This window comes from Dendrobates tinctorius, unplaced genomic scaffold, assembly GCF_039654945.1.
Source record: "Dendrobates tinctorius isolate UK_male_01 unplaced genomic scaffold, ASM3965494v1 ptg000015l, whole genome shotgun sequence".
NCBI classification, from domain to species: Eukaryota; Metazoa; Chordata; class Amphibia; order Anura; family Dendrobatidae; genus Dendrobates; species Dendrobates tinctorius.
The window spans coordinates 47477624-47501797 of NW_027361683.1; the positions used below are offsets into that span (position 1 = coordinate 47477624).

The 24174-nt window shown below is 46.2% G+C and overlaps 1 protein-coding gene across 2 annotated transcripts in view; it reads left to right on the forward strand.

The window, feature by feature from the left end:
* CTPS1 (CTP synthase 1) overlaps positions 1-24174 on the forward strand; it is a 114119-nt gene that overhangs the window by 6515 nt on the left and 83430 nt on the right. For both annotated transcript variants that reach the window (XM_073564152.1, XM_073564153.1), the window contains exons 2-7: positions 1931-2122; positions 5168-5338; positions 5671-5771; positions 7019-7135; positions 20846-20929; positions 21035-21115. In XM_073564152.1, coding sequence (XP_073420253.1) covers positions 1931-2122; positions 5168-5338; positions 5671-5771; positions 7019-7135; positions 20846-20929; positions 21035-21115 — 746 coding nt within the window. The remainder of the gene's footprint in view (positions 1-1930; positions 2123-5167; positions 5339-5670; positions 5772-7018; positions 7136-20845; positions 20930-21034; positions 21116-24174) is intronic.

Here is a 24174-nt window from a genome sequence, read left to right on the forward strand (position 1 = left end):
TATATACCGTAGATGCAGTCAATTGAGTATTCGGAACCACGTGGTAGGGCCCGGGATGTAGCAATTACATATAAGCTAATAGAGCTCCATCGCTGCGATGATGTTAAAATACTGTGCTTCGCACATGCAGTATTCAAGAAGAGAGTGACAGTACGTTTTCTTTCAACAGTTGGGAGAACTGTCCCGGCCGGTGACAGTCTCTCGGTTACTCACTGCTCCCTCGGTGCACCGGCGTTTGTTAACAGCGCGGTGCCGCCGGCTGCAGGGAAGCTCCAGGATCTTCGTGACGTCACAAGTCACGTGGTTGAATCCAGCGAGTAGTACGGACCAAATCCTTCCTACTGGTTTCGGAAGTACACGGCTTCCTTCATCAGGGTTGGTCCGTCATAGGAATAGTCCTCTTTTAAACGAACATGAGGGCCAGCTCCCTCTCTCCGTCCACGTTCTCTCCAGTGACCGTGAGTCAAACACTGAGCACCGTCCTCGTCGGAGACTCCTTGTTTGCGCAGCACACCCGGCGGTGACTCTGCAACCATGCTGCCAATGACGTCATCGGCCTGCGGCCATAGAGACGTAATGTTTTGTCACGTCTCTATGGCCGCAGGCCGATGACGTCATTGGCAGCAGGGTTGCAGAGTCACCGCCGGGTGTTCTGCGCAAATGAGTCTCCGACGAGGACGGTGCTCAGTGTTTGACTCACGGTCACTGGAGAGAACGTGGACGGAGAGAGGGAGCTGGCCCTCATGTTCGTTTAAAAGAGGACTATTCCTATGACGGACCATCCCTGATGAAGGAAGTCGTGTACTTCCGAAACCGGTAGGAAGGATTTGGTCCGTACTACTCGCTGGATTCAACCACGTGACTTGTGACGTCACGAAGATCCTGGAGCTTCCCTGCAGCCGGCGGCACCGCGCTGTGAACAAACGCCGGTGCACCAAGGGAGCAGTGAGTAACCGAGAGACTGTCACCGGCCGGGACAGTTCTCCCAACTGTTGAAAGAAAACGTACTGTCACTCTCTTCTTGAATACTGCATGTGCGAAGCACAGTATTTTAACATCATCGCAGCGATGGAGCTCTATTAGCTTATATGTAATTGCTACACCCCGGGCCCTACCACGTGGTTCCGAATACTCAGTTGACTGCATCTACGGTATATAAATATGTATATCTCCTCCACAGTGTTACTAGAACATATATGCCAATTGCACATTCCTATTCTATATACCTATTTAGTTGCAATTTATGCAATCTATTCTTGCATGGTGTTGATCTGGGTTTTGCAATAATTAGGCCCTCTTAGGCTACGGTCACACCAAGAGGTTTTTTTATGCACAATTTCAGTTGCGTTTTTAAGTCTGAGATTTCAGAAATCTCATGCACTCAGCTGTCATCCGAATTTTGTTCTTTGCACAATGCAGCATGTCATTTCTCTCTGCGTTTTTCACCCATTGAAATGAATGTTATGAAAAAAAGGCACCAAAAAACGCAGGTGTCCAGTTCTGCTACATTTTTTGTGCTAAAACTTGCGTCTATAAAATAGGACTTTTTTTTCCATGCTAAACTTTACCAGCATGTACAAGAGACAAATCTAGCGTGCCCAAATCGCCAAGGAAAATATGCTTTTTTTTTTTTTTTTTTTTTTTTTTAAAGAAAAAAAAAAAATTTCTGCAGCTTCTTTCCTGCCAAGCGATCAGGTTTTGCTGAAAAAACACTTAGTGTGAACTTACCCGTACAGCTTCAGTATCAGGATTTTGGAGGTCATGCTTGCATAGTATACATGGCCTCTTTTTTGTTTCCCATTCCCGCAGTAAATGTATACTGATGCACCGTGATGTTCCTACTTTATTTGTAAGGTTATGAATATTATTGTAACTGATAAAGCAAGTAGTCACTACTCCTTGCACTGATATCACGCGCTCTTCTCCACAGCTTTTCTTACGGCCTCATTTGACATCATGAAGTACATCCTAGTGACGGGCGGCGTGATATCCGGTATTGGCAAGGGGATCATTGCAAGCAGCATAGGGACGATCCTGAAATCCAGCTCGCTGCACGTCACTTCAATCAAGATTGATCCGTACATTAACATTGATGCTGGGACCTTCTCTCCTTACGAACATGGTATGTGGAATGGTTAACATTTCTGACTAGTGACGATTGAACGTGCATTGAGGACTCACACTTGGTTCAAAAGTGCTGACGTCAGCATCCCCTGGCTCGCTCAACATGATTGTCTCAGGGGCCTAAGGGCCACACAACAGAGCCTCAGCTCAGGGGCCTAGGGGCCGCACGCAGGTGAGTAGCCAGTGTGTAACTCGGCTGAGCGTTCTCTGATATCGGATACCTCTCCCTCCAATGTTATATACTATGGAGCCGCGCTGACGAGCGTTTATTCTCACATGCCGAGTCACCATGAGAGAAAGATTGCTGCATGCTGCGATTGGTAGTGTATATTGGACGGCACGCACCCATACAAGTCTATAGGTGCACACAAAGCATCAGCCTGCACTCTGATGTCATCAGTGTTGGGGACAAATAAATGACAAAGCTTCTCTCATGCTTTTGCCATGTCAAACATGAACAGTGCATGGATGCGATCTGTGTGCTGGCCACTTTTTACATCAATAGACTTGTATTGGCATTTTTCATTCCAACTGCTGGAAAAAAATTGGCTTATGTATATATCACTATAGTCTATAATGGGTCCATGAAAAAAAGAAATTGTATACATCTGTAAAATACGGGCACCTGTCACCAGTTATAAACTATGCCAATCACCTTTAAAATCCTTTAAATCATCATAGGTGCCCTGCATACCTCAGTGTTTTATACTTGTCCTACTCTGTATGTAAATTGTGCAATCGGATTGGTGTTTCCAAATTTTGATCAGCGTCACCTCTTGTAGCTGGCAGACGTCTGTCATCAATGTAGTGCCTTAAGTCTCGCGCCTGCGCAGTGGGATACTCATCAGGGCACAGTGAGGCGCTTGCGCAGCTCTCCGATCTCATCATCTTAAAGGTTATGGGCAAAGTTAATAAGCGAAAAAAACGTCAGGTTCCCTTTTAATGAAGCCTAATAGAAATTTGTTGTGTCATAATGGAACCAAGCTCTGTTCTCAAAATTCAGCCACACTGCCTTAGGACTCATTCAGACGCTGTGCTTAAGGCTATGTGCACACGTTGTGGAATTGCCGTGGGAATTCCGCAACTCCCTGCTGCGGGAAATACGCTAGAATTCCTGAGTAATTCCTGCGTATTTCCCGCGATAAACTAGCGTTTTGCAAGCGTAATTAGCTTGCAGAATGCTAGCGTTTTCAAAGCGATCTGTAGCATTGCTTGGAAAACTGACAGGTTGGTCACACTTGTCAAACATAGTGTATGACTAGTGTGACCAACTTTTTACTATTGAGGCTGCCTATGCAGCATTAGTAGTAAAAAAAGATATAAAGTTAAAAATAATAATAAATAAAAAAAAAAAAAAAAAAAAAAAGGTGATCTTCTCACCTTCCGGCGGCCCACGCAGCGTCATCAAAGGTCATTGTCGCAAGGCATTGCTGGGAACGGGACTTGCCGGAAGCATCGCTAAGGCCTGGGGATGCTGCGTGGACCGCCGGATGGTGAGAATATCACGATTTTTTATTTTAATCCTTTTTTCTTTTTTTTCTTTACAGGGATATTTCCTGCGGATTTATTCCTGTTTTTTTGCGGTTTTCCTTCAGTTTTCCCCCTGCGGATTTGGAGACTGGAACAGGTGGAAAACTGCACAAAAGTGACATGCTGCTTTTTTTTTTTTTTTTTTTTTGTACCGCACAAAAACCGTGCGGAAAAAAACGCAGCGTGTGCACAGCGTTTTTTTTCCCACTGATTTACATGCTACTGTAAATCACACTGCGGATCTGCAGCGTTTCTGCGCTGTATAATCCGCTGCTGATCCGCAGGAAAAATGCATCGTGTGCACATGGCCTAAGCGGAAACAATGCATTCCAATGTCTGCGGAATTCCCACGATTCCGCACAAAGAATGAGCATGCTGCGTATTTTTCTGCAATGTGATTTTGCTGTGGAAAAATACGCAGTATTAGCACAGCATGTGCGGAATGCCATTGACTGCAATGGCTTGCTTATTTTATGCGTTTTCACAGCGTTTACGCCGCGAAAAAACACATCAAATACACGGGAATTCCGGACATGTGCACATAACCTAAACGCTAACATGTGAAACTCTTACTAAGTGGCATCAGTGTCTCTAACCTATGAAAAAGGACATGTGTCCATGAGTTTTGCACAGACACCCAGTTTGTGAAAAAATTCGACATGTGAATAGCCCATAGATTAAAATGGATGTGTTTATATTCAGGAAGAACACAGCTTGAACACCTACGTGTAACATGTACACCTTCATAAGGCCCAAAGCAGGCAGGCATGATTTTAATGCTGATCTGCAGGTATAGAGTGTTTATGGACATGATGGGTAAGTCCTATAAAACAATAAATGAGAGATTTTAGTATTCCTAAAATGTGAACAGCCAGTCTAGTGCCGCAAGCACCTATAGTGACTTAAGAGTGGCGCCCATAGGTAAAAGAACCTACCTATGTATATGGGGAAAATGGCACCTAATAAGTCACTTGTTTCTCAAAATGCAAGCCCTTATTTAGTTTTGGCTGGTATGGCTATAAACCTCAAAGGAAAAGCAAGTCTCCTGGCTCTCTGAACAAGTACAGCACCCATTTCTTTCTGGCAATAAGAGTTAAATAAGTTCTATAGCTTACAACTGTCATTTTTGGTGTTGGATGTTCCTGTGTAATTAATGTATTTTTTTTTTTTCATGGGGGATGTACTCTTTGTCATTTAAAAAAAAAAACAAATCCCTGTCATTTTAGCAAACCTATACAAAACACTTGGTGATGTACGGCACGCTGGGTGGATTTGAACTGGACAGAGAAGGGTAAATTCACAAGCTGTGGATTGTAGCGCCGATCCTGCAATTTACATAATACATGTAGATAGGATTTTATAAACCCATCCAAATGTAATAAGAAAGCATGCATATTGCAGGAATCCTGTGCTATGGATTTTCAGCAAGAACCAAGGTCCATGAAAACTGAGTTGGCCCTGTTAGCTATAATATATTTACCTTTGACGCCAGTCTTGTCTTTGTCTTCTGTAGGGGAAGTGTTTGTCCTTGATGATGGAGGCGAGGTGGACCTAGACCTTGGAAACTACGAGCGTTTCCTGGACATCCGACTTACGAAAGACAATAATTTAACCACTGGAAAGATTTATCAGTCTGTCATTAACAAAGAAAGAAAAGGAGACTATCTGGGGAAAACAGTGCAAGGTGAAGGAATGAAATGACCACACTGCTGTGGAGATGAGGATTGGTAAATGTCTTCTGTTGTGTGCAGCCAGCAGAAATGATCTATAGCTCCCAGCTCTGGCATCTCCCATGCATAGATGCACTGACATGTCTAATGAGCTTCTCTACAATCCTGTAAGACAGTCCCTACATGAATATGCAGCAAAGGCCACTCCTGTGGGCCATGTTCCTGCTGCTGCCTTCTATGGCTGACAAGCTAGCGTTTGTGTCCTCTGAGAAGAAACCTTGATTGTTTGCGTATGTCATGTTGTAGATGATGGACAGTATTTGTGACATGTTGTGTTTATTTGCAGTGGTTCCTCACATCACAGATGCTATCCAGGAGTGGGTGATGAGACAGGCCTTGATTCCTGTAGATGAGGATGGCGCGGAACCAGAAGTCTGTGTAATTGAGGTACATAACGGTTTGTCATGTCCCTTTACTACCTTATCGGTCTGCGAATCAATTTTACACAATCTGTATGTGTGTATATATTTTTATTTTTTGGGTTGGGCATCTTACCGCTAACAACCACTCATACACCTTAGAAAGCTGTTCACAGAGCAGTGTTACACAGTGGCTCAGTGGTTAGCACTGTTGCTCTGCAGCGCTGGGTTCAAATCCAACCAAAGACAACATCGGCAAGGAGTTTAAGTTCTCATATTTGTGTAGCTTTCCTCCCACACTCCAAAGTCATACTGATAGGGGCTCACAATCTAAATCCCCTATGTGGGAGACAGTGATGATGGTGTATGTAAAGTGCTGTGGAAATGTGCTATATAAGTAACTTAAATAACTGCATTGGTGTTATTACTAATCCAAGTGAGACAGACATCCCGGCGGCTTATCTCTTGGGTTCAGGTAGCATTTTTTCCTAAGTTCAGTTGCCCTTGTTGGAGCTTATGTCTGAATTCACCCCACTCCCCATTTTCCTTCTGACTGTAATAATGTAGACCGTCTGTCACTGTGACTCCGTCTGCATTGTTATAGTTAATGGACCTGTCGGGAACATTTTGGAAAAAATATGTGAACTTGGAGTGCCAAAGAGTTGGTAGGCTGAAATCTGACATGAACTTGTGGAGGCCAGTTGGGAGGAATTAGACTGTCAGCCAAACCCATCAATATTAGTGAGTCTTGTGTACATGCCAACCTAATTTCTCACAAGGTTTTTGTTGCCCTCTCTGAGAACATCATGGTGTAGGGTCAGAGGCCCAAGTTAGTACTTGCTATTGTTATGATACAACCACTGTTTCATCTGCTGCAGATCTAGCAGTTCTCTGAATGCTGAGCTCTGTATAACCCCGCCACACAACTGGTAACTGTCTGTGTACACTGCATAGCATAGAAAGAAAACTGCCAGTCATGAGTTTTGGTGGGGATATACACGGCTCCTAAATACTGACGACTACCTGGCAGGTTTGCTAGTCCTCCAGTGATCTGTTGACAAAACAGTGATTTTCTCAAAACTACAGTAAGCAGCTCAGTAAGTGACACATCACCAATATCAGGGTCTCTCTGTCTTTTCATTATGCTGCTCTCAGATTAGGTGGTGAGCACCTAATAAGTCTTTAAATGAGGCTTTAAGATTAATTTGCCAAAAGATCTACAGATGCGCTGACTGTGATACTTCGCCCCTTATATTTGTGTCTTTTATCTTCTAGCTAGGAGGAACTGTGGGTGACATTGAAAGTATGCCCTTCATAGAAGCTTTTCGACAGTTCCAGTTCAAAGCTCGAAGAGAGAACTTTTGTAATATTCATGTTAGTCTTGTACCCCAGGTAAGATCGAGCAGTCGTTGTCTGTCGCTGATTGGCAGGGTAGGCAGGACTTTGTTTTTGAGACCTATGTGAAATGACTTGCTTTTATTGTGTTTTGCTATTCTTTGATGTAACTCCTTTAATGACCAGGATGTCTTGGTTGTAAATGACAAACCTCTTTGGGTCTGTTACATAAATGATGGTTTCATGGGCTGGCTTGTTGGCACTATTTCTTATTGCTAAAATTGCCTCACTGGACTATATATCGGGATATTTTGGTGTGGAGACTGGTGCTTGTTTTTTTTTTTTTTTTTTTTTTTTTTTTTTTTTTTCTTCCCCCTCTTCTTTATTTAAAATTTTTTCCACTTCTGAGATTTTCACTCATTAAAAATGGACATGGCTTATACACTGTGGCTAGGTCAGATTTGAGTTATATGGGAGTTTCTCTTAACTCTTTGCTGCAGCAGAAAGTTTTGACTTTCCTGACGTCCTAATTTTTCAAATCTGCCATGTCTTTGTGATAAATTTGGAGAGCTCCTGCATTTTTTGCCAGTCTCTACTTTTTAGTGATAAATTTTGGTAGCCAAGACTTGAAAACGTTTCTAAATTTTCTAACTTTTAAGATTTTTAAATCTTGAAGAAAAAAAAAACTGTGATACTGCCCAAAATTGGGTTTTGTTGCATTAGAGTGGCTTTAACACCTTAATGACAGCCAATACGTCTTTTTACTGACCTGAGATATAAGAGAATATCATCCCCATACAGGTGACAATCCAGCAGCTGTCAACTGTACACTATAGCTGACAACTTGCTGTGTCACAAACGATCGGTCTTGGCACCGTCCATTGCTGCTGTCCAAACTGACTACATCAAATAAATAGTTAATAGATCGTGGGGACTTCCACTTTAATTGCCAAATCGAGATCATGATTGTGTGGTCCTGATGTTTGCCATAGCAGTTCATGGCCAAATAGCGGCCTTAAGGGCCCTTTACACATAGCGATATCGCTAAAGTGTCACTGATTTTGTGACACAGCAGCGATATCACTAGCAATATCGGTACATGTGATACTCGCCTCTGACCTGCTCCCCTGCTGGCTATCGCTGATCGCACGAGATCGGCCTGGTCCATTTCTCGTCGTCGGCTTCCTGCTAGCACCGACGAGCGAGCCATAGACGCGGGAGGAAGACTGTCACCCTCACCGCGTCTGACAGGTGAGTACGACCGCCGACCGCTGCTGCATCGCTAGTGATAGCTGCCTGTTTGGCAGCTCACTAGCGACCATTTAGCGATGCACCAGTGATCCTGACCGGGTCATATTGTGGTCGGGATCGCTGGTGCATCGCTAAATGTAACGGGGCCTTTAGTCTCCTGGCTATAGTGGTCAGTTCAGAAGTTAGTGACATTTAGGTGGTAAATAAACACTTTTTCATTCCTGCTATACCACTTTGCATTAATTCCTGAAAATCACCTGAAGTGTTAATAAACTACCTGACAGCAGTTTTCAATATGTCAGGGGGTGCTGTTTTTAAAATGGCATCGCGTTTGGGGTTTTCCAATATCTAGGACTCCTAAAGTCACTTCACGTGATAGATTGTGACGTCATGCAGGGTCCTGTTCCTTGCCGGCTTTCAGCTCCTACACAGCGCTTCTGTCGCTGTGCAGCGGTGTGATTTTGCTAACAAGGTGGGCAATTGTCACCGGCCGGGGCATCGTCCTTTACCTGCAATCACATTAGGGGCACTTCATCATTTAACCCTCGATACTGATTTTGGATATATTTTTTACTTGGATTACAAAGGGACATTTCTTCAGCACAAGGACTTTGGCTGCCAGTGGACGCAGCTACTCTGCGCATTTAGCCTTGCATTGGGACTACAGAGCACCATCTGAACATGGCCCTATCCTGGTGTTGAAAGGTCTGGTTAATATAATTGTCCTGAGTTTATTTCTCTAGGCACATTAGTGCTCTATCTTTGTTTATTATATTTTTTATAGGCCTTGCATGTTATATTTTAGGACATTTTATCTTCGGACTTTAGGACACATTTTTTAGCGCAAATATTTATATATTTATAATTAATTGTTCAAAGAGGTGGAATTGTCTTTTTTATTTGCTGCTTTTGTGTTCCTCATGCAGCGCCCCAAGCTAAGTTATCACCATTTTAAGCAAAGTTTGAAAATTGCAATTTTTTTTTTTTTTTTTACATTTTTGTCAAATTTCTGATTTTTTTTTTTATACATAAACACAAAACATATCGACCTAAATTTACCATTATCATAAAGTACAATGTGTCATGAAAAAACAATCTCAAAAATCACTGGGGTTTGTTGAAGCATTCCAGAGTTATCGCCACAAAGTGACACTGGTCAGAATTTAAAAAGCTGGCACCATCACTAAGGGGTTAAAATGTTGCAGCAAACTTTTTTTTTTTTTTTTTTTTTTCAAGGAAAATTACAAAATTGACTTTTGCAAATTGTCTCTTCAGAGAGGAAGATGACTAGAACTCTGGTGCCACATTTTGGAAGTAGCAATCCTAACAGTCAATGTTGACCGTTTAGCGAGCCTCGATCACATGATTAGGATACAAACCAAACCAGAATCTCAATTTGCAGACACTGTGTTTCGGGGGTACTGCCCCTCACCAGCGCAAAGTGTGAGATCTGGTTTGGTTGTGTGAGAGGCGTCTGACCCAGATCCAAGAAGTATCGTTTCTCCTTGCAGAGAATGACATGCTAAGCATGTCGAGATGAGGAGACTTAAAGCCGCAATGCTCCTCTGGGAAATACGCAGATTGTCTCTTCAGAGAGGAAGAGGACTAACAGTTTCTGCAAATTGAGATTCTAGTTTTGGCCTTCATCCTAAGTCATGTAACAAGGCTCATTAAAGGGTTGACATTGACTTTTAGGATTGCTACTTCCTATAGGTGGCACTAGAGTTCTACTCCTCTTCCTCTCTGAAGAGACAACTTTCATATTTCCAGCGTGTGTTAAATGCTGCATTTAACAGGTTAACGGATGCGGGTGGAGCTGTGCTCTAAGTGTGGCTGTTAAAGGCACATGATGTTTGATTTAATCAGCCATCATCTGCCAGGAGAGGTGCAAGCCCACATCAAATGAAGGGACACTAGCTTTGACGGAACTGTACATTAATGGTAGTGAGGGAGTTAACTTTAATTCCCATGGAGAATTAAGTCTCCTGCTCTAAAGCATTGTAATTACACCTGTCACACTCTTTCATTGACACACAGCCTGTTAGACCATGCATATGATGGGGACTCAGCACATTGTAATTGTGTTGGGTTGGAAAGGAGCACACTTTCTCTTGCAATCCTCTAGAGCAGTGTTCCCCCAACTCCAGTCCTCAAGAGCCACCAACAGGTCCTGTTTTCAGGATTACCCACAAAATTGCACAGGTGAGATCTGCTCACCTGCACAGGCAATAATTGCACCACCTGGGCGATACTAAGGAAATCCTTCAAACCTGACCTGTTGGTTGCTCTTGAGGACAAGAGTTGGGGACCACTGCTCTAGAGGATTAAATGGTTTGATCGCTGTTGGCTTCGCTCATAGACTTTTACAGCAGTGTGTCGGCTATAATCTACAGCTGACACTGCTGATGGCATCATCTCCTGACCTGGGACTATCGCTATTACATGTAAGACTTGGCAGGAACACCTTGCTCGCTGTGGAAAAGGATGCTGAGCAGGATTAAAGACTGTTTTCAGACGTCACACACCAATTTCCTCTTGATTGCTGAAATATCTCGATATGTTACCAGCTGGTGCTGCTTAAACTATAAATTAACAAAAAGATCTTAGATTGGATTTATAGGTATTCTTACACAGAACATCAATGTTAGAATGGTTGTATAATTATTTTGTAAATGTTTTGCCTTGGCTATTTTAGGGAATATTTATCTAGACTCATAAAATACTCTTCTAGTTTCAGGATTATACTTCCATTCTGATATTTTAGTCTCTAACTGAAAGAAAGTGCTACAGTGATCCCTCAAATCACTATTACAAGACTGCTGTTGTAAGTTGAAAATAGTGTATTTCAAGACAAAATTGCTAAAAATACAGGGGATATGTCACAAAAAATGTGAATCCAATATCTGTTCATGGAAAAAGAAGCACCTGGCATATAAATTGGGAAGGACTTTGTGTATGTTAGGCTGTGTTTATGGAAACCGTCAGATCTTTATCTGTTCAGAACTGTAGCATCCTCAGTCTTTGGTGAGGTGGTTTCATATAATAAGGTAATATGCTACCTCTCAAAGAGGTCCTGCTCGAATTTGTAATCAGCACATGCACTGCGCACATACACCACGCTGTAGTGTTCATCATGTCCCATCCTAAATCGATAGGCATTGATAAGAAGTTGTTCCACCCCCACACCCTATTCTATCCATTATCCAACCAGTGATTGGCATGAAGCTTCTGCTTCTCTTATTTCATACTGTGTATGGAGAAAAGTATTGGGAACTTTTCTGATGTCCCATCCTACATCTACTTTGAAAAAAACCCTTGCTCGCCTTTTCAGGCAAAAGGTCCAAAAGAGTATATTAGGATGCCTGCATAATGAGTGTTGCACTGCTTTTATTTTGTGCTGTATTAGGATGAAATAAATATATTTTATTACTCAAACAAATATACTCTTTTGGACCTTTTTGCCTGAAAAGGCGCGCAAGGGGTTTTTAGAATTTCATGTATTATTGAGTTATTGGACTTGTAATCTATTTTCAAAGGTTATAGGAATTTCTTTGGTGTTTCCAATCTACATCTGTAGACCTTCATGTGGAATTGCTCTGGAAACCAGACTTGTCCATCGGACTGCCAGATAAAAAAAAAAGTGAGATTGAGATGTGTCAATCTGCAGAATGCATTTCCATCGCACTAGAATTCCAGTGGCTGCATTGTTGGGGATTAAAGGGCTTTCATGCAGAGCTTGGCCATGGAATCCCCTGCCAGGAGAAAACTGGAGTGCAGAATTTCAGAGGGGTGCCCTAATTTATTTGTCCATATAGTGTCTCTGTACATTGAAATAGAGAAATTAAGAAGGAAAAGTTGTGCGGATATAGAAATCACAGTATCATTGGAAATGTTATCCCCTTAGTGATAGAGCCAATTTGGTACTTAATGACCAGACCAATTTTTACAATTCTGACCACTGTCACCTTGAGGTTATAGCTCTAGAATACTTCAATGGATCCCACTGGTTCTGAGAGAGTTTTTTCATGACATATTGTACTTCATGTTAGAGGTAACATTTCTTCGACATGACTTGCGTTTATTTATGAAAAAGGAAATTTGGGAATAATTTTGACAATTTTGCAATTTTCATACTTTGAATTTTTTTGTTCCCTTAAATCAGTCATATCACACAAAATAGGTAATAAATAACATTTTCCACATGTCTACTTTACAGCAGCACTATTTAGGAAACAATTTTTGGGGTTTTTTTTGTTAGGATGTAATAAGGGTAAAAGTTAACCAGAGATTTCTCATTTTTCCTACAAAATGTGCAAAGCCATCTTTCTCCTACGCCTCATTGAGGGGGACAGACCGTGGGTGTTATGCTGCTTGCCACTAGGAGGACACTAAGGGCCCCGTCATACATAGCGATCTCGCTAGAGAGATCGCTGCTGAGTCACAAGTTTTGTGACACAACAGCGATCTCACCAGCGAGATCACTGTGTGTGACAGCGATCAGCGACCGATTTTTTTCCCCCCCGTCGGTATCGCTGATCGCTCTTGGAAAGCCCTGGACATGTCTTTGATCGCCGGTCTCCCGCTGGCCAGCACGCATCGCTGCGTGTGACAGGCGCGAGACCAGCGATCAGCTGGTAACTAAGGTACACATTGGGTATCTAAGTAACGCACGTCCCTTAGAAACCCGATGTGTGCCCTAGTTACCAGCTCCCTGCATCAGCGCACTGGTAACTAAAGTACACAGCGAAGCCGCGCGCTCGGCGTCTCTCGTCCTGATCGCTGGTGAAGCTGTCTGTTTGATCATGTAGCGACTCACCAGCGATCCTGACATGTTGATATCATTGTCGGGATCGCTGGTGAGTCGCTATGTGTGACAGGGCCTTTAGTGAACACAGAAAAAGTTAACTCCTCCCCTGCAGTATACACCCTCTCACTGGCTGGGAATTCCCCAGTTCTTGCTTAGTGTCTGTAGGAGGCACTTGGGTCTGGTTTCAGACACTACAATTTTTATTTTATTTTTGAGTTTTTCTGTAAATTTTTATTTTTTAATTAACGGAGTGAAGGGGGCGACTGTTCCTTTCAACGGCCCTCTCCCCACGAACCAAAACAGGCGAGAACGCGGAGTATACCTCCGCGTACCCTCTCCTGCGACGACTGGGCCATACCTAATTCTTCTGGGCGACGGTTTCTTTACGGTCCCAGTCTCCCCACACGGATACGAGGGCAAGCGCACAGAGTGCATGGAGAAGACTTGAGCGCTTCGGATGCCCTGAATCATCCCCATGGCCTCTCCGTCCCCCTGCCCATAGGAAGAATCGATTGAGGTATACCCCTTTAACAACTCCTCCGGCTCTGCTACATTGCCCAGGATGATGAGATCTGCAGGCTCCTGAACAGCGCAGCCTGCATGAGCACCGGATTGGAGGTATGGGGTCGGGTCCTGGTCCCTGGGAGAAGCGCTGACTTGGTGTCAGCGGCGGTACACCGGCTCCCCGTCGCGGCTCCCCCCTTCACCCGGCTCTCACCGCAGGTAGGCCCAGAAATGTAGTCCCCGGCTTTTCTGCCTACTGGACCGCAATTTATATAGTGCCACCCACCATTAGCGCTGCCGCCCATGTCTTTGGCGCTTCTTCCTCTGTACGAGAAGTGCCCTGCTAGTCTCGGGGGCCATGTCCTTTTCACCTCAGGCTTTGTGAAGGCTGCGGGCGGGCGCGCATTGAAGAACAGCACCTGGTGACGCTACAGGACCACCGCTATTCCTCCTGGGGACACAGCATCAGGACCGTGGGTAAGCTGCATCTGCCCTCGGAGCAAAGCTTAACCCCTTCTCTGCACATTCCCTGCAGCTGCCACCCAGGCTCTGCCTGTAACCCTTTCACGGGCGCTATGTCTCAATCTAAGGAAGCCAAAAGGGCTGCTAAGAAGCACACTGCGTTCTTTACCGCTTTTACCACTTGCAAGACTGCCTTGCCCAGTGCCCAAACTAATCCTTTATGCACGGATTGCGACCCGGCTTGTGCTGAAACACCAGCCGCTGCTACGGTGCTCCCTGCGTTTAGTCCCCCTGAGTGGGCTGCGTCCCTGTCACGGTCTGTGAAGTCACTGACCAAGGCTATAGACTCCCTTCGAGAATCCTCTATGTCAGATCACGTCTTTACCGCCCGAAGAGGGCTCTGGCGATGGCCGGGAACCGTCCACCAGCAGGGGCTGTACTCGTTCAAGGGATTCTCGGGTCTCTAGAAAGCAGACCCATGACGTGTCCCGTAGTCACACTCGCGCTTCAGCATCAGCGAGTTCTGTCTCTCGCTTTCCCTCTCCTAATGTTCGCAGCGAACATGACTCTGAATTCGAGTCTGACACGTCAGTCCCTCAGAATCCCTTAAGTGACCAAGAGTCGCTTGATTCTCTTATAGAATCAGTCAACAAGATTCTGACGGACGAGGAAAATATTCCCGCTCTGGAACACGTTATCTCCTTTAAGAAGACTAAACATGTACGCAGGGTATTTGCCAGCCATCCGGAGTTTAAAGACATTGTCCAGAAACATAGGGACTGGCCACATAAACGATTCACAGGGCAAAAGCCTATCGAGGCTAAATACCCCTTTGCTCCAGATCTAATGAAAGATTGGTTACAGTCCCCTTCGGTGGACCCTCCTGTATCGCGCCTTGCTTCTAAGACGCTTCTATCTGTTTCAGAGGGCTCTTCAGTCAGAAACCCCTCCGATCGTTAAATTGACTACCTTGCTCGCTCAGTCTTTGAAGCTTCAGGAGCGGCACTTTTTCCATCTTTCGTGGCGACTTGGGTGGCCAAGGCAATAGCCGCTTGGGCAGAAGTCTTACTGCCTTCCAAGGTAGCAATCTTCCTCCTCCGGAGGCAACCTGTGTTGCCAGGCAGATAATTCACGCAGGGGACTTTGTAGTGGACGCTTCTTTAGATGCCACCAATTGTGCTGCGCAGGCTGCCGCTAATGCAGTCTCCATTAGAAGAGCCCTATGGCTCCACGACTGGCGGGCAAATTCCACCTCCAAAAGATCGTTGACTTCTCTTGCCCTATCAAGCTGGTCGCCTATTTGGAGAGAAACTGGACCAACTTATTCTGACTCAACCGGGGGGGGGGGGAAAAAGTAAATTCCTTCCTCAACAAACGGCTGTCCGGCCGTTTCGGAATCAACATCTGACTCGCTTTCGACCTTTTCGCAACAATCCCAGTTAGTCCTCAACAACCTTCTCTTCCGGATCAGGTCGATCCCCTTGTGAAGACAGCGGTTCCCAGGTCTCATACAGACCTAAACGCTCTTGGAAGACAAGGCCAAAGGCATCTGGAGCTAGGGGAGCCAGATCTCATAGATCTTCTATACAATGACTTGTTGCGGACACCGACAAGGTAGGCAGTCGTCTACTTTCATTCAGCCACACCTGGCTCGAGGTCGTCTGTGACGAGTGGGTCAGGGAACTGGTGTCCTCCAGATACAAAATAGAATTCCCCCCCCCGACACGTTTTTTTCCAGTCCTCACCACCCAAGACAAAGACAACAGCCTTCCTTCGGACCGTTCATGCCCTGCAAAGGGACGGAATCATCATTCGGGTCCCTCAAGATGAAAGGTTCATGGGTTTTTATTCAAACCTTTTTGTGGTTCCAAAGAAGGACGGAACGATGCGGCCTATACTGGACCTCAAGCTGTTAAATCAGTTTGTCAAGGTACGGCGATTCCAAATGGAATCTCCGATCAGTTGTCGCCTCCATGGAAAAAGGAGAGTTCCTAGCATCCATCGATGTCAAAGATGCTTACCTTCACATTCCGATTTGCTCATCCCACCAGCAGTTCCTGCGTTTTGCAATTCAAGAGGAACACTTTCAGTTCATTGCCTTGCCCTTCGGACTCGCCACCGCCCCCAGGGTCTTTACCAAGATCATAGCGGCTGTCATGGCCATTCTTCACGCTCGGGGAGTGGTGTCGGGGAGTGGTGGTACTGCCGTATTTGGACGACCTGCTGATCAAGGGTCCGTCCCTTCCAACCTGCGAACAATCTGTGGATATCACAGTAAATCCACTTTCTCGCCTGGGTTGGAAAATAAACTTAGAAAAGTCTTCCCCAACACCAGCCCAGCAGATTCCCTTTTTGGGAATAATCATGGACACTTCCTGCGGGTTGATCATTCTCTCTCCAGAAAAGGCCCGAGCCTTACAACAGGGAGCACGGACTCTTTCCCGACCAGTTTCTCACTCCATACATTTCAGCATGGGGGTTCTTGGAAAAATGGTGGCAGTGATGGAAGCAGTCCACTTCGCACAGTTCCATCTCCGCCCTTTACAACATACATTGCTGTTGACTTGGGACAAGAACCCGTTCTCCCTGGACCGTTGGTTCCTTCTGTCCCTGCGGGTCAGACAAGCCCTCAAGTGGTGGACACTGAAATCCTCCCTGAGTTAAGGGAAGTCTTTTCACCCAGTACGATGGTCGGTGGTGACCACCGACGCAAGTCTTCTGGGTTGGGGTGTGGTTTTTCGTCACCACACGGCACAGGGTCATTGGTCAATTTGAGTCACGTCTCCCCATCAACATCTTAGAGATATGAGCAATCAGATTTGCCCTACTGAGTTTCCACCATCTCCTCGCAGGTCAACCCATCAGGATCCAATCCGACAACGCCACGGCTGTGGCGTATATCAACCATCGGGGGTACTCGGAGCAGGATGGCCATGCACGAAGTGAGTCACATCCTCCATTGGGCCGAGATCAACCATTCGCACACCTCAGCGATCCACATCCCGGGCGTAGAGAATTGGGCGGCAGATTTTCTCAGTCGCCAAAGTCCTTGCCTAAGGTGTGTAGTCTCTTCATCCAGAAGTTTTTCAGCAGATTTGCCATCGTTGGGGGACTCCGGATGTGGATCTCTTGGCCTCAAGACTAAACAACAAGGTTCCTCAGTTCATTGCCCGATTGCGCGATCTATGCGCCATCGGAGCGGACGCCCTAGTTCTGCCGTGGCACCAGTTCCAGCTCCTGTAGTTTTTTTTTTTTTGTTTTTTTTTGTTTTTTTTTTTTCCCCCCCTCTTCCCTTGCTCCCAAGGGTCATCAAGAAAATCAGAGCAGAGGGAGTACCAGTGATCCTAGTAGCTCCAGATTGGCCGCGCCGGGCATGGTACGCAGAACTAGTACAACTGGTCGCCGACGTTCCCTGGTGACTTCCAGATCACATGAATCTACTCTCACAGGGCCCGAATTTACCAACAGAACTCAGAGGCCCTGTCTTTGACGGCATGGCCGTTGAATCCTGGATTCTAGCACAGGCTGGGTTTTCTCACGATGTGATCTCCACCATGATTAGCCCGTGTCCATGCGCATTTATCACCGCACCTGGAAAACCTTCTTCTCGTGGTGCAAGGACCATGATCGATCCCCTCTGGCGTTTTCCATTCTTTCCATATTGGAATTCCTACAATCTGGATTAAAGTAAGGCCTCGCGCTTAGCTCGCTCAAGGGCCAAATTTCAGCCTTGTCTGTTCTATTCTAACGCAAAATTGCCACTAAACTACTGGTGAAGATGTTCATTCAGGGAGTTTCCCATGTGGCGCCCCCCTATAAAAGGCCATTGGAATCATGGGGCCTTAACTTGGTTCTCGGAGCGTTACAGGAGGCTCCCTTCGAACCACTGCAGGACATACCACTAACTGTTCTCTCATGGAAGGTGGTCTTGTGGCAATTACGTCAATCAGACAAGTTTCGGAATTGGCGGCCCTGTCGTGCCGTCATCCATTCCTGAATTTATCAGGACAGGGCAGTTCTCAGGACATCCCCGTCTTTCCTGCCCAAAGTCGTGTCTTCCTTCCATCTCATTGAGGAAATTGTTTTGCCTTCAGTCTGTCCGGCACCAGTCCATCGCATTGAGAAGGCCCTCCGCACTCTGGATGTGGTTAGGGCTCTGAGACGGTACATCTCGCAAACGGCTCCCTTCCGCAAGTTAGATGCCCTGTGCGTACTTCCAGAGGGACATAGGAAGGGTCTGGCCACTTCAAAAGCCATGCTAGCTAGGTGGATTCGTTTGGCTATAAAGGAATCCTACCGTGTCAGGAACACACCTGTCCCAGCAGGTATTAAGGCGCATTCTACCTGATCAGTGGGCACCAGGTGACGGCAGAACTGGTCTGCAAGGCTGCGACTTGGTCCAGTCTGCATACCTTTACAAAATATTACCAAATTCATTATGCCTCTGCGGATGCAGCTCTTGGCAGACGCATCTTGCAATCTGCAGTACCACAGTGTTGAGTCAGTGGTACATGGGGTATTAGCAGTTGTATTCTCCCCACCCAGGGACTGCTTTAGGACGTTCTACTGTCTGTGTCCCCCAATGAGGCGTAGGAGAAATAGGAATTTTTGTGGGTACTCACTGTGTAATCCTATTCTCTGAGCCAATCATTGGGGGACACAGCACCCACCCTGTTTAGCCTTTTGGCTTACTGTAGCACTCTTAGGTTTTGACATAGTTATTGTTACTTGTTTAATGCTCCTACTGCTTTTTCACCGAACTGGGGAATTCCCAGCCGGCGAGAGGGTGTATACTGCAGGGGAGGAGTTACCTTTTTTCTGTGTTTTCTTAGTGTCCTCCTAGTGGCAAGCAGCATAACACCCACGGTCTGTGTCCCCCAATGATTGGATCGGAGAAAAGGATTTTACGGTGAGTACCCACAAAAATCTCTATTTTTAGGGACCACGTCACATTTGAAGTGCGTTTGGGGAGCCAGTATGACAGAAAATACCCAGAAGTGACACCATTCTAAAAACTGCACCCCTCAAGGTGCTCAAAACCACATTCAAGAAGTTTATTAACCCTTCAGGTTCTTCACGAGAACTAATGCAATGTGGATGGCAAAAAAATGAAAATTTTTTTTTTTTTTTTTAAAGTAAAATGATTTTAGACCCAAGAGAAGATGGACCACAAAATTTGTTGTGCAATTTTTCTTAAGTACACCAATACCCCAATATTTGGGTGAAATCCACTGTTTGGGCGCATAGCAGGGCTCAGAAGGGAGGGAGCACCATTTGACTTTTTGAACCCAAAATTGGCTGGAATCAATGGCGGTCACCATGTCGTGAATGGAGATCCCCTGATGTACCTAAACAGAGGACCCCCCAATTCTAACTCCAACCCTAACCCCAACACACCTCTAGCCACTTTCGTGCTGTAAAACCATTTTGTTTTCTTACTCTTGGAGCACATTTCTCTCAAATACTCAGACAATCCTCTGAGTTCACTGTTTCTATAAGTGGTTGTTCACATGTTGCGGGTTTTTTTTCTCTTTTTTTATATACCATGCCTTTTTGTTTGAAAAAAACAAATGCAGCGCTTTACAGTACCAGCAAAACAAATACTTTCTGAAATGTCATGCACATGTTACTTATTTTTTTTTATTCAAATCTCTAAATTATTTTCTAAATTTGTAGCATGTCAATTTTTGCCGAGATTTTTTTTTTTTTACCCATTCAAATGAATGGGAACAAAATGCATAAAAAAATGGGCAGTGTGTATGCATTTTTGTTGCAAACATCTTACTGCAATACTCATCATGTACACACAACCGAACACGTCCAACGTGATCAGTTTCAGAGGCAGCAAAGCAGTCCCACATCATTGATCTGCCACAGTGTTTCACTGTAGGCGGTCTGTATGTTTGCAATCTATAGCTATTACCCTGTTATGCACTGCCAAAGAGCTCCACTTTGGTTTTAGATCACTTGGTACTCTTGAAGCTTGGTTTCCAAGGGCTTAGGTAAGACTAATTGCGAGGACAATTCTTCCAGACTTAGGATCCCGTTTCACTTAGCGATGTCCCAGCGATCCCGACAACGATACAACCTGGTAAGGATCGCTGGTGCGTCTCTAAGTGGTCGCTAGTGACCTGCCAAACAGGCAGATCTCTTCAGCAACGCAACAACGATCCGGCGATCCATATAACGACCTCGGCGGTCGTTGGTACCTTGTCACACAGCCTTTCTGACGATTCCAACCTGAGTTCTGCGTCGCCAACGAGGTTGCTCGTTGGGGTCAAACACAGCGATGCGCAGACATGTGACTGGCTCCATAGACTATAGTGGGTACACGTTCCATCCATGAAAACCACGAATAGAATACGTACATCACTCGTGGACAACTGAGTGAGCAGGTAAGGAGCTTGTGGAGTCAGATAAGTCGAATTTTTTTATTAATTGCAGGTTAGTTTAATGTTGCCCTTTATCTCAACACTGAACAGAAGAGCGTGCCATTATTCATGTCTTTGCATTGTTTTAAATTGTGTAATTTTTTTTTTTCTTTCCTGTCCAATATTTTTTTGTTCCTTATGATTTTCTCTATCAAATATCAGTTTATAAATTCAAGAACTTTAAACACTGTATATGAGGGGAAATTTGACATGGTGTACTTCATTGCACTCCCATGGATATTATGACCACAGCTATGTGTGTATATATGTATAATGTAATATTTATTTATTTTTTTTGTGTGTTACTTGTAGCCAAGTGCCACTGGTGAGCAGAAAACCAAGCCCACTCAGAACAGCGTACGGGAGCTGCGTGGTCTAGGTCTCTCACCAGATTTAGTAAGTAATTATGCTGATGATTAAAAATGCCTGAATCGGCAAACACCTAAATGTTGCATTCTTTTGGACTAGACCAATCCATGCCCCAATCAATTTTTTTTTTAGGTGGTTTGTAGGTGCACCACACCCCTGGACACCTCAGTAAAGGAGAAGATTTCAATGTTTTGTCATGTTGAACCTGAACAGGTAAGATTTTAATACTTGTTTGCTCTGTCGCCTCATTGAGGGACACAGAACCATGGGTGTTATGCTGCTGTCCACTAGGAGGCGACACTATGCATAATCTGAAAAAGATTAACTATGGCTCCTCCTCTGCAGTATACACCCCTGGATGGCGTCAGCCTTCTCCAGTTTTTGCTTAGTGTCGCATAGGAGGCACACCTAAAGAATTTTTTTCTCTTTTTCACTCCGTTTTTTAACGGATGACAGATGAAGAAAAGTGGGTCTCCTGTGAGACTCCCGACATGGCTCCTTCCTCGGCCCCCTATTATGGGGTGCCCGGTTGAAGTTGAGATGGCTGTTCCCCATGTCGCTCCTTCCCCAGTCCTGCGGGTGCTGGTTCGAAGTCGAGACCCCCCCCCCCTCCTTCCCCAATTCCTTTTGGTCTTGGGTTGAGGTCGAGGCCAGGAGGAAGCCCCCTGATGGTGACAGCAGCACCCTCCCTAATCCCCCTCTGGGGGAATTAGGTTGAGACACGCCTCAGGTAGGGTCTGTACCACGGCAATCTGCAGCTCACAGTATCCAGGGACCCCAGCCCAGCTGCTGGCTCCTGTCGGGGCCGGGGGGGAGTGCGGGCAGGCATGGCACATACAGACACAGGGCTCCCTGCGCCCCTGTCTCTGCGGCAGCACCAGCTCCATATCGCCTCAGGGGGACCCATCACAGGGCCCCGCTTCCGATTGTGGCCCCACCGCTATCCTGCCTTTCTATTCGGGGGGGGTCCGGTTCAGATCCGACCCCCTCCCGGACTTCTGCGCTGGCCTGGAGCCCTTTCTGGGCATCGGTAACTAATTTAGGCTGCGGCTTTGGCCTAGCTGAGGTCGCCGCCTCCTCCACCCCCCCGGCCCGCCCCCGGATAACAAATATGACACTCTACAGTGTCATAGAAGGGGCAGATCGAGACAGAAAGGGCGCGTTTTTACGCATCTCTGCACGCTCTTTCTCAGCTCTCTGCCCCCTTCTCCCTCCTCATCCTCTTGGTGGCCATTTCTGCTTCAGGCATCAGCAGCATCACGCCAGCCAGTCTCCGGGGGGGCACAGGACTGTGGATCTTCGGCGCTGGACCTAGGGGCACGCTGTTGGCGTAAGATCACAGCTCGGGTTTTTTACTCGGCTGTGAATCCGGATTCCCTGTAAGGCTCTCCTATAGGTTTTTCCCTGCATAGCCACCCCTGTAGGGCCCTGTCATAGCTAGCCCTTCCGCACTCTGTGCACTATGCCGGGCTCAAGGTCCAAGAGAACCAAGAAGGACTGCTTTTATGCATTCTGCACAGCCTGCAAAACCACTCTCCCCAGTGGCAGCACGTACCCGCACTGTCGGGACTGTATCCAGAATACTGGGTCAGAACCCCAAGAGGCTCCTACCAATGCTTCAGCAGCTGCTACCATGCTGGAATGGGCTACCCAGATGTCGCAGTCTATGACGCAGTCCATAGATAACCTAACCTCCACATTGCTCCAGGCTCTGCTGGGTCATGTCTCGGCTATGAGCGTTACCCAGCAAAGGGACAGCTCCACTCAGGGACAGGCCGTTTCTGGCTCTCCCAGACGTAAGCGCACCCACACATCGCGTTCCTCTGTGTCATTCCATAGCACACGGTCATCCCCCTCTAGGGAGAGACACCGTAGTTCCAGGTCACCTAGACCGTCCCCTACCAGAGACAGACAACGCAGATCTCCACAGCGATCCCCGACGACAGAAGGCCTTCGCCCCAGCTCGCCCACCGGGTAACGCCTCAGCGATACGCAGGATTCGGAAGGCATCTGTGACTCCAACTCAGACAACGAAACGGAGACGTCTCTGGTCCCTTGTCCCCCTAGCAATACAGCGCTAGTTGAGGACATAATCTCTTCCATCCATCAGGTGCTGGACATTTCTGATCCACCCCCGGAAGCCCCAGAACACAAGATTTGCTTTGAAGGTGTTCTGAAACCACCTAAGGTCTTCTCTAACCACCCGGAATTTCAGGCGATCCTTACTATGCAGTTTTCGCAGCTTGAGAAGAAATTCACCAATCGCAAATATTTGGAGGCTAGGTACCCCTTCCCTTAAAAGAACACCAAGGAGTGGACAGATCCGCCCGAAATGGACCCCCCAGTCTCTAGGCTAGCAGCACAGACCCTCCTATCACTGCCAGATAGCTCAACCCTCAGGGACACTGCAGACCGGCAGGTAGAAAGCATGGCTCATTCAGTTTTCGAAGCGGCAGGGGGCTCCCGCGTTCGCTTCAGTATGGGCAGCCAAGGCCATTCTGGCTTGGGCCAAAAAATTGCAAACTGGCCTCAAAGCTTCAAATCCTGAGTTGTCAGACCAAGCGGTTCAAATAGCAGTGGTAGCAGATTATATGCTTCATGCAGCCCTGGATTCCGCAAGAGGTGTAGCGGGGATAGCATCAAACGCCATCACGATTCGGCATATCCTCTGGCTGCGGGAATGGAAAGCGGATGCGGCCTCAAAGAAGTCCCTCACGCATCTCCCGTACCTTAGTGGACGGCTTTTCGGTGAAAAGTTGGACACAATGATATCCAATGCCACTGGGGGAAAGAGTACCTCTCTCCCTCAACTAAAACCTAAACGCACGTTCAAACGGTGTAACCAAACAGGATTCCGATCCTTTCGGAATTCTTCGGGCTGGTCCGCCTCGCGTCCAGCACAAAATCGTAACCGCTCTCCACGCAGGTACAACCCACGGGCGGCGCATAGGCCAGACAGGACCTGGTAGTCGAAAACAGGCCAGGCGAAGCCCAAAGGAGGAAAACATCAGAATTTCTCCTCATCCTGACTCACGAACTCTGGAAGACACCTCACCCGTAGGCGGACGACTTCTACTCTTTCAGCAAGTCTGGCTGCCTATTACAGAAGACAGGTGGGTCAGGGAAATGGTGTCTTCCGGATACAAGATAGAGTTCACTTCCAGTCCACCGAACCGGTTCTTCCTCTGTTTCCCCAAAACCGCCAGAAAAGGCTCGTACTTTCCACCAAGCGGTTTCCTCTCTCCTTCAAGCAGGAGTCGTAGTACCGGTTC